The sequence below is a fragment of the Mixophyes fleayi genome, chromosome 8 (genome assembly GCF_038048845.1).
Source record: "Mixophyes fleayi isolate aMixFle1 chromosome 8, aMixFle1.hap1, whole genome shotgun sequence".
Classification (NCBI taxonomy): Eukaryota; Metazoa; Chordata; class Amphibia; order Anura; family Limnodynastidae; genus Mixophyes; species Mixophyes fleayi.
Window position 1 is genome coordinate 132,875,142 of NC_134409.1, and position 14,647 is coordinate 132,889,788.

General features: G+C 40.7%; 1 protein-coding gene across 3 annotated transcripts in view; it reads right to left on the reverse strand.

Moving 5' to 3' along the window:
• The window catches only part of EEFSEC (eukaryotic elongation factor, selenocysteine-tRNA specific), a 122,659-nt gene that overhangs the window by 82,305 nt on the left and 25,707 nt on the right, over window positions 1-14,647 (reverse strand). For all 3 annotated transcript variants that reach the window (XM_075183624.1, XM_075183626.1, XM_075183625.1), the window contains exons 2-4: window positions 11,844-12,051; window positions 10,001-10,097; window positions 5,566-5,730 (exon numbers count right to left, since the gene is read on the reverse strand). In XM_075183624.1, the coding sequence (XP_075039725.1) occupies window positions 5,566-5,730; window positions 10,001-10,097; window positions 11,844-12,051 (470 nt within the window). The remainder of the gene's footprint in view (window positions 1-5,565; window positions 5,731-10,000; window positions 10,098-11,843; window positions 12,052-14,647) is intronic.

The following is a 14,647-nucleotide window of genomic DNA, read 5'->3' on the forward strand; positions in this document are numbered from 1 at the left end:
GGCATACGGCTGACAATTTGTTACGCAAACTGAGAGATGTGATTGATGCATGGCTTATACCACTCGGACTCTCCCCAGGGTATGTCATTTCAGATAACGCCAACAATATAGTGCGAGCATTACAGCTGGGTGATTTCCAACATATTCCCTGTTTTGCTCACACCATCAACTTGGTGGTGCAGAGCTTCCTACGAAATAACCGTGAGGTGCAGGAGATGCTTTCGGTGGCCCGTAAAATTTCAGGCCATTTCAGGCATTCAGCCACAGCATGTAGGAGATTACAGCAGCTCCAAGAGCAGTTTAACTTGCCCTGCCACCAACTTAAGCAAGAGGTGGTAACTCGGTGGAATTCCACCCTGTACATGCTTCAGAGGATGGAGGAACAGCGCAAAGCCATCCAAGCATATTGCACAAGTCATGACATTGGGAAAGGAGGGGGGATGTATTTCACTCTTGCACAGTGGGGAATCCTTTCAGTGCTGTGCAAGGTGCTGAAACCATTTGAAGTTGTGACATGTGAGGTCAGTGCAGACTCTGCTAGTTTGAGCCAAGTCATTCCTTTAATTAGACTATTGGAAAAGCAGCTTGAGAAAATGAAGGAGGAGCTGAAAGCAAGCAATTCAGCAAAGTATGTTGGCCTTGTCGATCAAGTACTTAATTCGCTTCACAATGATCCTCGAGTTATTAAGATCTTGAACTCGGATCAGTACGTTTTGGCCACTGTGCTTGATCCAAGGTTTAAAACCTACATTGAGTCTTTACTTGTAAATGAGCGAGATGTGAACTTTTGCAAGGAGCTATTGCTCAGCAAGTTGGCCGCTGAACTGGGCCTCGGCTTGACGACGTGTCCTCCTTCACTTTCTCAAGCTGTTGCTCGTAAAAAATTAAATTTCCAAAAAAGAAGCAGGGAAGACACAGGGGGCAGACGAGAACAATTTAACATCTGGGCTGGTTTGAAGGATTTTTCAAAAAAAAGTGTCACTTTGCCCATAAGTCCATCCAATATGAGTATAAACATGCAAAGGATGGTGGAGGATTACTTTCAAGAGGTAGTTGATATGGAAATGTCAGACAGTCCCTTTCCTTACTGGGAAGAAAAGCAAGCCATTTGGAAACCCATGTACAAACTTGCTTTGCAATACCTAAGCTGCCCACCCTCCAGTGTGTACTCTGAACGAGTGTTCAGCACAGCAGGGAACTTAGTCAGTGATCGCCGTAGAAGGTTACTTCCCAAAAATGTGGAGAAAATGATGTTTATAAAAATGAACTACATCTTCCACGAGGAAGGCCTTCACCATCCAAGACATCCAAGCACTGACTGTTCTCTAATGGCGGATTCAAGCGGCGATGAATTGATAGTCTGTGATGATGACGTACACACTGATGAGGGTGAGGATGAAGCTGAAGATGATGCCGATAACATCTTTTTAAAACTTTCTATGTAAGTGTAGGGTGCAATCTACCCCCAAAGAGGAAAGGGACTTGTGGCATTTCCATATCACATACCATCTTGAAAGGCTGCTGTTAGGGCAATTTATCCTTAAGGGTAGGGTGTCATAGACAGAGTGACCCTAAACTGGCTTTGTCCATTTTTCATAATATTGTACAGTCTATAATGGCTGAATTTTTTAGTATTTTATACAAGTGGAGGGGGGCCTAGAGAGACAGAAACCAAACTGGCTTTCTCCATGTCAATTAATATTGTACAGTCTATAATGGCTGAATTTTTTGGTATTTTATACAAGTGGAGGGGGGCCTAGAGAGACAGAGTGACCCCAAACTGTCTTTCTCCATGTCAATTAATATTGTACAGTCTATAATGGCTGAATTTTTTAGTATTTTATACAAGTGGAGGGGGGCCTAGAGAGACAGAAACCAAACTGGCTTTCTCCATGTCAATTAATATTGTACAGTCTATAATGGCTGAATTTTTTGGTATTTTATACAAGTGGAGGGGGGCCTAGAGAGACAGAGTGACCCCAAACTGTCTTTCTCCATGTCAATTAATATTGTACAGTCTATAATGGCTGAATTTTTTAGTATTTTATACAAGTGGAGGGGGGGCTAGAGAGACAGAAACCAAACTGGCTTTCTCCATGTCAATTAATATTGTACAGTCTATAATGGCTGAATTTTTTGGTATTTTATACAAGTGGAGGGGGGCCTAGAGAGACAGAGTGACCCCAAACTGTCTTTCTCCATGTCAATTAATATTGTACAGTCTATAATGGCTGAATTTTTTAGTATTTTATACAAGTGGAGGGGGGCCTAGAGAGACAGAAACCAAACTGGCTTTCTCCATGTCAATTAATATTGTACAGTCTATAATGGCTGAATTTTTTGCTATTTTATACAAGTGGAGGGGGGCCTTGAGAGACAGAAAGCAAACTGGCTTTTTCCATTTCTTTACATATTTAACTATAAGTGTAGGGTGTAATATACATTCAAAGACGATGGCTGCATTGCCAATATGCATAGATGGAGAGGAAGACAATCTGTTTTGTGTGTAGAATAGGCCTACCAACGAAGAATTAAACTGTTTTTTTGGATGATTTATTACCTCAACAATTAGATTACTTGTCTCTAAAACAGTTGGAGCACTAAATTGGGTTAATTTAGGCCCAAAAACATGGATTTTCCCAAAAAATAGCAAAACAAAACCAAACAAAACCAAAACCAAAACCAAAACACGCAATGGCGGTTTTGCAAAACCAAAACCAAAACCAAAACACGACGGTAATCCAGATCCAAAACCGAATCCAAAACCAAAACACGGGGGTCAGTGACCATCTCTAATTTTAAGTACCATACTTAAGCTCATAAAGCTATTTATTTTAGTTTTTGCTACAGTGTATCATGAAGATGTGCATTAATTTGAATCTGGACAATGTATCCTGTGCTCTCTAGGATTGGTTTACAGAGATTGGGATCCCTAACTTAAATGTCCCCATGGGAGGAAGTTTAGGATGTTTGTGATTAAGTAAGAACTTTAAATGGCTTCTGTTCCTATATCTCTTGGTTAGTTAGATTGGGGTAATTAAGAGGACTCAGAATGTACAATCAAGAGGGAAATTACATTATTGGTAAAGGTACATGCTCTATGCTCAGACATATTTACAAATAAGTTATAATAGATAGACTATATTTAGAATAGGGCTATAGGCTAGCTGGCTGATTGTTATACAAGCCCTGGAGGTCAATGACCTACTTAGTATGGCTGTCATTTCTGAGTGTTTGGGGGGTTTTTTTTTAATTCATGCTGTGAAACATATGCCATTTATTGTGTATTTTGGGGTTGGTTTTTAAAAACACAAAATTTTACACAAATTGCAAATAAAAATACAATACACAAACTCTAGGTTAAGAAAAATCTACCAATTCACTGTTATTAAGCAATTCATTTACAGGTCTGTGTTGTGTAGTTGCCTCTCTCTACCGCACACCGCCCTGACGCACGATCTAGGTGCCGGGTTTGGAGGTGGTCTGTAATTAGAACTGGCACCGTGCGTAAATACAATCCAAAATAATTGTGCACCGTGCACGCTCATACTATTAAATCCTACTCCATTCTTTAGCTGGGAGACATTGGTGCTTTTTAGTGGGAATTAAAAAGAAAGAGCAAACGCTGATTGCAATGCTGCCCAATGTCACACCATCCATGCGTCTAGTTTGTATTCAGTTGGAAACCGCTACATTAATATGGGCTTCCTCTGTGTTGTGGAAACAACATCTGTCCCTCTCCGGTACATTCAACAAAGGTTACAAGTACATAACTATACAAAGTCTAAAGTTACAGTTTATCAACCTGCAACAAGTACACCCTGAGGATTATCAGACAAGTTCATGTGTTCTAAGGACTGTTAAATACTTAAATGTGTGTACTGTAAATTCAAAAAATTTAATATACAAAAGAAAAAATAAAATAAAAAATAAAATAATATAGCTTAATAGTCTACAGACATACTGAGCTACCTGGTTTTTAGATATAACTGGGAACTTCGGAAACTTTTCGATATTATGGTGTCCATACATTTTACAACTTTCACAGCCAAAAAAGCGTTGGGTTGATCCGGTTGGACGAAGACTATGCCGGCATCAGTACGGCTAAATGCAACAGCGATTGGACTGTATATCGGCAGCACGGTGGCTCAGTGGTTAGCACTTCTGCACCTCTGCACTGGGCTCATGAGTTCAATTCCCAACCATGGCTTTATCTGTGAGGAGTTTGTATGTTCTCCCCGTGTTTGCGTGGGTTTCCTCCGGGTGCTCCGGTTTCCTCCCACACTCCAAAAACATACTAGTAGGTTAATTGGATGCTATAAAAATTGACCCTAGTCTCTCTCTCTCTCTCTGTGTGTGTATGTTAGGGAATTTAGACTGTAAGCTCCAATGGGGCAGGGAGTGATGTGAGCGAGTTCTCTGTACAGCGCTGCGGAATTAGCGGCACTATATAAATAAATGGTGATGATGATGATGTTTTAGGGGCATTTTTTAAAAACTCTATTGGGCATACTCTGTAAACGTTTATAGATAAGAGGGTGCTTGTGGAGAAAACGTTTGGGCATGCTCCGTCTGTATGGCCCGGCGTGCTTTCACTGTAGGTGGTAGATGGGGAGAGAGAAAATTGTGATGACCTTTCCTTCCACAGGTTCAATCGGTCAACAGTGTCAGACTCTATTAGCCAATGTTGAGAAAACCAGAGAACCACTTTCCACGGACGAAGGTGCTGGTTTGTTTTCTTTTTAAAACGCTTTCTTTTTTTTAAAACGCTGCGTCCCAATGCCCCGTGGGAACGACCTGTCAGTCACAGCCCCGGAGTGTTTGGTAAATACTGAGGTCAGATCAAGTCTCAGACTCGTGTTGTGAAGTCTGTTTCCTCCCCAGCTATAATGAGTCATGGAGTTTTATATACTCTCAATATCTCTAACCATGTAAGCGCCAGTGGACCCCGGATTCATCACGCGGGCGAGATGACCAAACCGATGTCAGAGGTCATCAACCATCGTCTCGTAAATATTACTATTAAACAAAACATGGAATAGGTTCTCTCTTTATGATATCTTTTATAAACAACCAGAAACAGTAATGTGGGAGCTGGATAAAAGTTTGATTGTTACGGAAACTTTCTTGATGTACGGAGGCCAAACAGATACAAATATCAACGTATAATTACATTTTAAAAAAAAAAAAAATAGAAGGTTGTTTCCTGGTAATTTAAAAAATGACAAATAAAACCACTTTATTTCCCATTTACCTAACTAAAGTGTATGTATTTTGTTTAATTCAGATTTTTCCCATCTTAATCAATAAGTCACCTTAAAACTGCTTTTCAAGCTAGGTAAATATATCTTTATACACCGATACAGCTGAATGCAATATTGCAATATTATAACAATAGCAAAAAAAATAAGACACAAAAAATAAACAAAGTAGTTTACAAGACTAGATATCCTGGAAACTATACAAATATTGTAACTTTCCCAGTGGCAACAAGCCCCCTTTAAATCTGCATGAAGAGGTATCTGCTGGTACAATACTGCCCACTAGTGGTGGAAGGACTCTTACCTTTAACGTTGGGATCTCCACATTATCATTGAGATTGACGGATCCAGAGAGGATGGTCCCTGTCATCACAGTGCCTTGGCCCTTGATGGAGAAACAGTGGTCGACGGCCATGAGGAAAGGCCCAGAGGGGTCTCTACGGGGGAGGTAGGCCTGAGACTTTAAGAGCTGGAAGACGGTAGAGATGAAAAGCATAAGGATTCATTGAGAGTACAAAAAAGAACTTAGCACAAAATTACCAATAGCGATAGAGACATAGAATTTGACGGCAGATAAGAACCGCTTGCCCCATCTAGTCTGCCCATTGTTTTATTAACCTATGGTAACCTCAAACCCTATTTGATCCTTTGTAAGGATATCCTTATGTCTTTCCCAATCATGTGTAAATTGCTCTACTGTATTAGCCTCTACCACCTCTGATGGGAGCCTATTCCACTTATTCACTACTCTTTATGTGAAGTAATTTCCTCTGAACCTACTTCCCCCCCAGTGTCAGTACATGTCCTCGTGTTCTAATACTTCTCTTCCCCCCAGTGTCAGTACATGTCCTCGTGTTCTAATACTTCTCTTCCTTTGTAGAATGTTTCCCTCCTGCACCTTGTTATAACCCCTGATATATATGATAGTTTCTATCATGTCCCCTCTTTCCCTTCTCTGCTCCAAACTATACATATTAAGATCTTTTCGGGTAAGTTTTGTGCTGTAGGCCATGCACCATTTTAGTTGCTATTCCTTGTACAGTTTGTAATGTATTTATATCCTTCTGGAGATATGGCCTCCAGAACTGAACACAGTATTCTAGATGAGGCCGTACCAATGACCTATACAGTGGCATTATTACTTCTTTCTGCTACTGATTCCTCTCCCTATACAACCAAGCCTCTGACTTGCCTTCCTCATTGCTTTGTTACATTACTTACCTGCCTTTATGTCACCTAAAGTAGTGACTTCTAGATCCCTTTCCTCCTCAGTAGTTTCCATTATAGTGTCATTAATACTATATTTAGCCTTTGGGACTTTGAGACCCAAGTGCATGATTTTGCCTTTAAATGGGTAATCTTCTTTCTAGGAATATTGGTTCATCTCACAGAAGAACTACCTTCTTTGTGGAGAATATAGGCTATAGATTCACAAGGAACCAATAACACGTGATGTACCGCACTAAATCTACAGGCTTATTCTCTCCAACACCCCAAAATGACTGCCTCATTTGTGAGTAGCTGACGGGAACACATTAAACAACTAGCATTAAGATAAAAATTTTAACAAATTCTATATAAAATGAAAAAAAAAACACTCCAATTTATCGCATTAGAACAGCTTATATACTTTTTCCATAACGTTGCTATGAGGGGAAAGATGGTTTATAATTATTTTGCTTGAAGCCTACAACAAGATGGCTACTTTTACCTCAGTGATGTCACAGGTTTCTAATGGATTCATAGGCTGCAGATACAACCAATGAATATTGGTCCCGCCCATACAATGGCTGCCTTAACTAACGGGTACACTTTAACGGCCTACTCCACCTCTGCGTAACTTTTAATATAGTATGTCTCATAACCTAACTAGCAATTCCTCTAATGAAACTCTAAAAACAAATTAATTGAAGTTTTCTACCAGGTTGTCATAATGGTTGAGGGGCAGGCTGGGAACTAAAGCGTTCAGATTAAGGGGAGCATTCAAATTACCGTAATTACTGACAATGTGTGCAGCGCGATATCTGCACACCACATTGTTGGCAATTACGGTAGAAATCCCTGCTCATTTTTCTTTGCACCCCAAAAAAATGAGCAGGGATTTCTGTCTAGTCTCCACCGCAAAGTTTCTCACGGACGAGGGGTGAATGTCTAAAGATAAAAATATTTTGACATTAGCTCAGACTATTTCAGGAACATATATGTAAAGAAGATAGGACGAGGGTGGTCTAGTAGGATTGCTATGCGGCTGTGAGAATATAATAGGAACATTTACAGCAAAATAAAATACAGCACTTAAATAGATAAAGCCTAGCTTTAAATATAAATATTCCATTTTGTTATCCATTTTGCTATGCATTGCCTAATAAGAACCCAAATCTGTCATAATAAAATGTGTAGTCATTTTGCACATTCCATAAATAAGCAGTGTGTTTAGCTAAAAAAAAAAAAACACAACATAATCACCAAACACTCTGCAGACTAGAAATTGGGAGGAGAGATTTCAAAATCAAAGCTTCAAAACTCCAGAGTGGAATTTACTGAAAAACACTTATTGATTCCAAGCCTCGCTGGTTCTAGAAACCCCAGGGACAGTCCGGGCAGGACCGTCAGAGAAAGAAGCCAGACCCGGCAATCACTATGCGAGATCTGAGATCCTTATCGGAAAACAAAACGAAAGAGATAAGTCTTAGAAAACGTGTCTGAAGACTGTAAATGACTGGATTCCACGGCATGGGCTGACTTGGTCAGATCCGCACAGCCAGAGCCGTAACTTCAAATGTTAGTGCCTGGGGCGAGGAAGAACCTCTCTCTCCCCCCCACTTGTCCTCAGTTTTAACCAAATACTAAGTTACAGCCCTGCACAAAGCCCCTGACCACAGTCCTGTGGTAGCGAAGAGAAGGGAAGAATTACGCTGTAACTTCTGTAAGACATAGGGGCATATTTAACAAACACCGTCTTCTTGGTACGATAATTTCAATTCCTTACCGCAATGAGAACAGGAGTATTAAAAGTATTCTGCCGGAACAGCAGTCACGATAAACGGCTGTCCTGGCAAACACCTATCTCTTCTAGTCACCACCTGAAAGTGGCCACCTTTGCGACAGTGACCGGAGGGGAGAGCAGGAGAGCTGCGGTAAGGGATCCGAAGATCCCTCTACCGGAATATTCTTCCCCATAGGCTTCAATGTCTAACAGCAACTTCAGATCATCATCAATTTATAGAGCGCCAGCAAATTCCGTAGCGCTTTACAATTGGGAACAAACATAAATAAGACAATACTGGGTAATACATATAGACAGAGAGGTAAGACAACCTTGCTCACAAGCTTACAATCTATGGGACAATGGGAGTTTGAAACACAAGGGCACGTGCTACATCATATTGCACACTGGACCAGCTAGAATGCAAAGGTAAAAGTAAAGTATTGAGTGGGCTGTGTGTGTGGCAATGTTGGTCAGAGGGTTGTTGTCTTGCTGTGTAGAGGGTGATAATAGGGTAACCTAGGGAGATTAAGATGCTGGTTGGGGAATATTATAAGCTTGTCTGAAGAGGTGGGTTTTCAGAGAACGCTTGAAGGTTTGAAGACTAGAGGAAAGTCTTACTGTGCGGGGGAGGGAATACCACAAAGTGGGTGCAGCCCGCAAAAAGTCCTGTAACCGAGAATGGGAAGATGTGATGAGAGTGGATGAGAGACGCAGATCTTGTGCAGAACGGAGGTGTCGAGTCGGGAAATATTTTGAGACCAGTGAGGAGATGTATGTAGGTGTAATTCAGATGGCGTTAACCATCGGGCTCAAGTTCCCCCATGGGGACTGCTTTTGCATTCAAAATCAGTGGGAAAGCAGCAGATATCTCCGAAATAGGCCCCATAGTTCTCAAAATGGAATAGTGCAATGGATCTTCCGAAAGTAATAACTTATTCTAGAAGCGAACAGGAAGCAGAAAGATGGTTTTGAAGGAGAAGACTTTGAATACACACACTCACCGAGATATGTTCTATCCCATAACGAGAAAAAACAATAATTATATCTTTACAGAGGTGCCAAATTATATATTTATTTGAGAAGACAAAAATGATGATATTTTCCTTTGATTCCTACACTGCCAGTCACGCTCTTGTGCTGCTTAATTGCCACGTTTGTTTGTAGACTACATGTATATACAAAACTGCAATGAGGTCACGTTTGTTTGACAAAAGTGGAACAACAAAATAAAAATGTTGGTATTCAAAAATAATCCACATTTGCCCATCAAAAGCCAAGTAATAATGATTTTAATTTGTCACAAAGTAAAGTGGATACAAGCAACCGCGTGGGCGAGACTACTGCTGGCAACAAACGCAGCCAATATCGGACAATTAGCCCTAAAATTACCTTTAGTCAGATCATTAGCTGGTAAATATGGACAAACGACCACAGATGAACACTATCAGTTTTTATGTGCGATCATCTTTAAACCTCACCAACAGGCTCCAGTCATTCCGTGTGCAGCCAAATTGGCCAATCATTTGATCACCCAGCGCTGCTGACAAGCAGCTTGTTCAGTCCACGTGTGGCCACTTGTAAGTGGAGCTGTGGTCATCACCAGTGATCACGTAGGCCTCAATGTACAGTGTGAAACTGGACAGAGTGGCAGATATATGTCCATGTACTGGGGCCAGAAAGACAGAAAAAGCCAGATAGGAAATAAAACACACAACACCGTACACACGTATAACACTGATCCTATACACACCTCCATAAGCTCCGAGATTCCCTGAGCAGTCTCCGACTCCGCTGCTTCCGGGCCCCCCGGTTTTGCAGCCACAGAGATAATAGGAGATCCATGGAATCTAGAACCAAGATATAAAAGGTAGAATGTATTAAAATAACGTGTGTTCACTTACGGGTATATTTACTAAACTGCGGGTTTGATAAAGTGGAGATATTGCTTATAGCAACCAATCAGATTCTAGCTGTCATTTTGTAGAGAGCACTAAATAAATGACAGCTAGAATCTGATTGGTTGCTATAGGCAACATCTCCACTTTTTCAAACCCACAGTTTAGTAAATCTAGCCCTTGGTACCAGATACCACAGGACACCTTCAGAGGTCTTGTGGAGTCCATGCTCCGCCGGTGCAGAACCGTTTTGGCAGCACGAGGGGGACCTACATAATATTAGGCAGGTGGCTGTAATGCTGTGGCTGATCAGTGTATACGGTGGCATGGGGCTATGTAAATGTAAATTGTATATGTTACCTTTACAATCCAACATACTGTCCAGACTGTAATATACTGGTGTATGGTGCTCCACTGTAATCCATGTTTTGTTTTGGTTTTGTTTTTTTATAAACTGTCCCCCAATATTACCAAAATGTTTGGGAACTACTGGGTGAAACAAATATCCATTTGCCCAATTCATTAGGTTCAAAGAGCCTGAGTGCTGTCGCTAGTTTCTAGTGAATGGATCTGCTGCATTCTCATGAAACCAGAAAATATTAAAAAAGAAAGTGGAGTTTACATAGACAGTAAAGATAAACTCACTATTGTTAGTTAGAGCTTAATAATAATATACCGTGAATAACAATCATTTAAAAGGTCTTTCCATCACGTCATATGCCCCATTCCTTTGTTGGAAGCAGACACTCTAAACCATAATGCTTCAGTAGTTTCTACCAAGCATCACAAGGAGCACTGTGGAGGTGGAGTGTGACTTACTGGCTTACTGTCCCTCTAGGTAACACAAATGCTCTGTACAGGGTCATGATTTTATAGCAACCATAACTGCTTTGTCATTTCACCTTTTTGCTCCAGGTGAACAATGGCTAAGAGATGCTCAAGAACCATGTCTTCTGCTGTTTTGGATGGAATGGGAGGGAAAACACCACCACGCTTATAGTTGAATTGTTCAATTCATGTTTCTATTTTACATTTGAAAATTAACATTTCCAAGTTTAAATGAAATTTAAATAAATCTATTATTTACTGTGTGGGGACATCACACCCATAGCTCACTCTTCCAATCCCCCGGTGGTAAGAGGTTAGGTTTCTGCTGCTCTAGAAGAAGCAGAACATTGCTGGATTACTGAGGAATCTCGATGGGTTTCAGCCTCTCTGGTACATATTGAATTTTACCAAAAGCCAACAGTGACTTCCCAATGAGCGTAATCTGCTCGCCCGGAGCTCTGATTGGGAACATTCGTACAGAGAGTCAAAGAGATTAACCACAAAGCTTGGGGGAAATTCAATTACACCTAAACCAAACACCAGAAAAACCAACATTGCACGGAAGAGAAACCAATGTTGAAACAGGTGTATTCATTTTAACAAATAATAACAACCTGCTAAAATGACTCAAGAAAGAAAAACTACTGCTAGGTACTGCTCCTTCTATCATTAATGAACACTGAACCCAAACAAGGGTGCGGAACAGCATCTCCAACCATTATATTTGTCTGTCGGGGTGGGGGGGGGGGGGAAATAAACATTTTGTGATCAATTGTGGGGGGGTGCAGTTCCATTTTAATAATCCAGTTTCTTTGTGATGTAACACATGGTCATGTTTCTATTTCCTATGTGTTCTAGAACTGTACCCACTTCGTATTCTCCAGAGTCTTCTGCATTCTCTTGGTCATCCGATCAACAGCCGCTTGTCTCTTATTTTCTGCCAACAAATCCACCTTGTTCAAGACCACCACCATCCTGCTGCAGGCGATCTGGCCGATAACCAGGCACTCGGCGGACTGCGTCTGCATGCCCTTCGTCACGTCTATGACCAGCATCATCAGATCAATGATCTGTGCACCTGTCAGGAAGAGAAGTTGCACAACGTTAGTAAAAATGGAGAATCAGGTATGTGGGGGGAAAAAAAGAAATCGAAGGGGAAGGGGGGGGGGGGCGTCTAAAATGCAGTCAGTCCATTCCAAGTCCATAAACAAAGCAACAGGTACTTCACAGCTACTTAACCACCATGTCGAAGGATAAAAAAAACCATGTTAAATGCTAAAAGTCCATTATTATTATTATTATTATTATTATTATTATTAACAATGTAATTCTTTTAAAGCTCTACCCTGGTTGTAATTAGCATGATAAAATGTCCTCCGCTAACTAGTAGAAAAGTGGGGGGCTGGTATCCAGATCCCTGTTTTTTGGTTTTAGAGGGAGGGTTAGCTACTTTTCCCGTGGACCCTTCTGTAATGTCTAATTCTCGGAGGAAGCAAGAGAATTCTGAATTCCAGGACTCCAACTACCATTGTACCGAGAGCACTGATTGGCCAGCTGTCACCGCCTCCACCTGGTCCTCTCAATGCAAGAGAGCACTGGGTGGGGGTCACGTGTTCACATTTCTCCTGCCTTCTCTGTTACAGCCACTAGTGCGGTGAGCATCTGTGAAATAACGAGGATCCTGAACACCGGACCACAGCCACTGTGCTAGGAAAAGGGGGGCGTTAACGCTAATTTAGGGTCAGGGTGGCATTCATCTTTAATTGGAAAAGTGTAAACCGTTCAACATGTATGTATCAAACTTGAAGTGGAAGAGGGTAATGTTCTAGAGAGTCCAGAAAACAAGCAATCTTCAAATTATTATTAGTGCAAAAATAATGGCTCGTTCATAAAATATGCGCTGGAAAAATGGAAAAATGCATTAAAACACATGATTTCAATATGTTGTGTTTTATAATATTTGTTTTCATGTGCTATACATGTCATTTTACAAATACAAACTACCGTACTTGTAGCGTACGCCAACGCATGAAAAACATACTGCCGTGATCTAAGATTTTGACAATATTTGAACGCAATGGTGGGAACAAGCCAATGAGAATCCATTGATCCAATTTATAATGCAGTCTGCGGTGGCCCAAAAAAGCATTAATAGCAGAGAGGTGTGAATGAGCCCCACGTGAGCTGCTCAATAAAACATTATGTTGGCCTGAGAGAACCAACTCCTGTTTGGCTTAAATTTGGTACCTGTTACATAATAATCTTAGAAAGAAGTTAAAAAAAATAAAATAAGCCGTTACAAATAAAGAAAAAAAAAAAAAACGTATACAGCTTCTGGTTTCGCTTTTCACAGAGGATCTTCCAAATTTCTGGAGATAAAGAGTAAAAAGAAACATGACTCAGAAGAAGATAAGACCTGCGGTAGCAGAAGGCAATAGCTTAAGGTCAGCCTTGTGCTGACCACACAGATAACTAATAATACGCATCCGATTCTCTGACCCGCTTATAGGCAGCAAAACAACTTCCCTGAGCTGACAACAGCAGTTCAAGGATTACAAGAAAATGAAACCTTTACAGGAATAAATGAGAGAGAGACCCAACACCGGTACAGAGGCCAAATCTTTGTTTTACATAAAACTGGATCCAGAGGATTATAAAACTACCTCCAATTTAGAGACAACAAATCTCCTAAATTGAAATCTAGGGGGTCAAGCGGATTGTATTTTAAAGGTGCAGATTTCACAACCAGTAAATCTTTTAACACTAGTGTTGCAGAAGAGAACTGTGACTATCACAGGAATTAGGAGCGAAACAAAACCTTCTTCTCAAATAATGCAGAAGGAATCAGTTCCTACGTGACATTCGATTTTAGATTGTTATTTTTAAAGTATATTTTCTTTGCTCGCAATTCAGGCTTTACTATAAAAATTCTAACTTTAGCGTCGTCGTGGATTAATAGGGAACAGGGGTTTTTAAATCTATATTTATATTATGAGAATGCGGATGAATCTGGTCCGTCCATCTCTTTGCATAAAATTTCACTGGATTTGGAAGTAAAATAAAATAAAAAGGTTTTGAAACTCCACGTAAGAGGCGTCTGATCACACTTATGAATGCAATAAACAAGGACGTTTTTACAATCGCAGTCTTAGCTACTGGGAGCTGTAACGATGATCCCTCAGGGTGAGAAAGGTCCTTATATACTACAAGCAAAGTAAATGTGTTGTCTAATACAAATTCTGTGTGTTCGCTTGCAGGCAATGGAAGTAAAAATACAAATTCTGCTTCCGCATACTGTGCGTTGATGGCTGTCTATTCGCTGATTAAAGTCAATGGCTAAGGATGCGAGCCAGACTTTCCCAGAAATATGACAGCACTCATGTATTAATTGTCTTATTTACAGAAGCTGCTCTGACAAGTATAGAAAGGTCAGACAATACAGTCCCACATATATTTTAAATTTTGCTCCTTTTTAAATTCGACCTCTTCTACTATATCCTGTTTTCCTACCGAGATCGCTCTAAATTAGGGTTGAGCAATCGTTGGGTCTCCAGACAGGCAGCACGGTGGCTAAGTGGTTAGCACTTCTGCCTTACAGCACTGGGGTCATGAGTTCAAATCCCGACCATGACTCCTGTGTGGAGTTTGTATGTTCTCCCCGTGTTTGCGTGGGT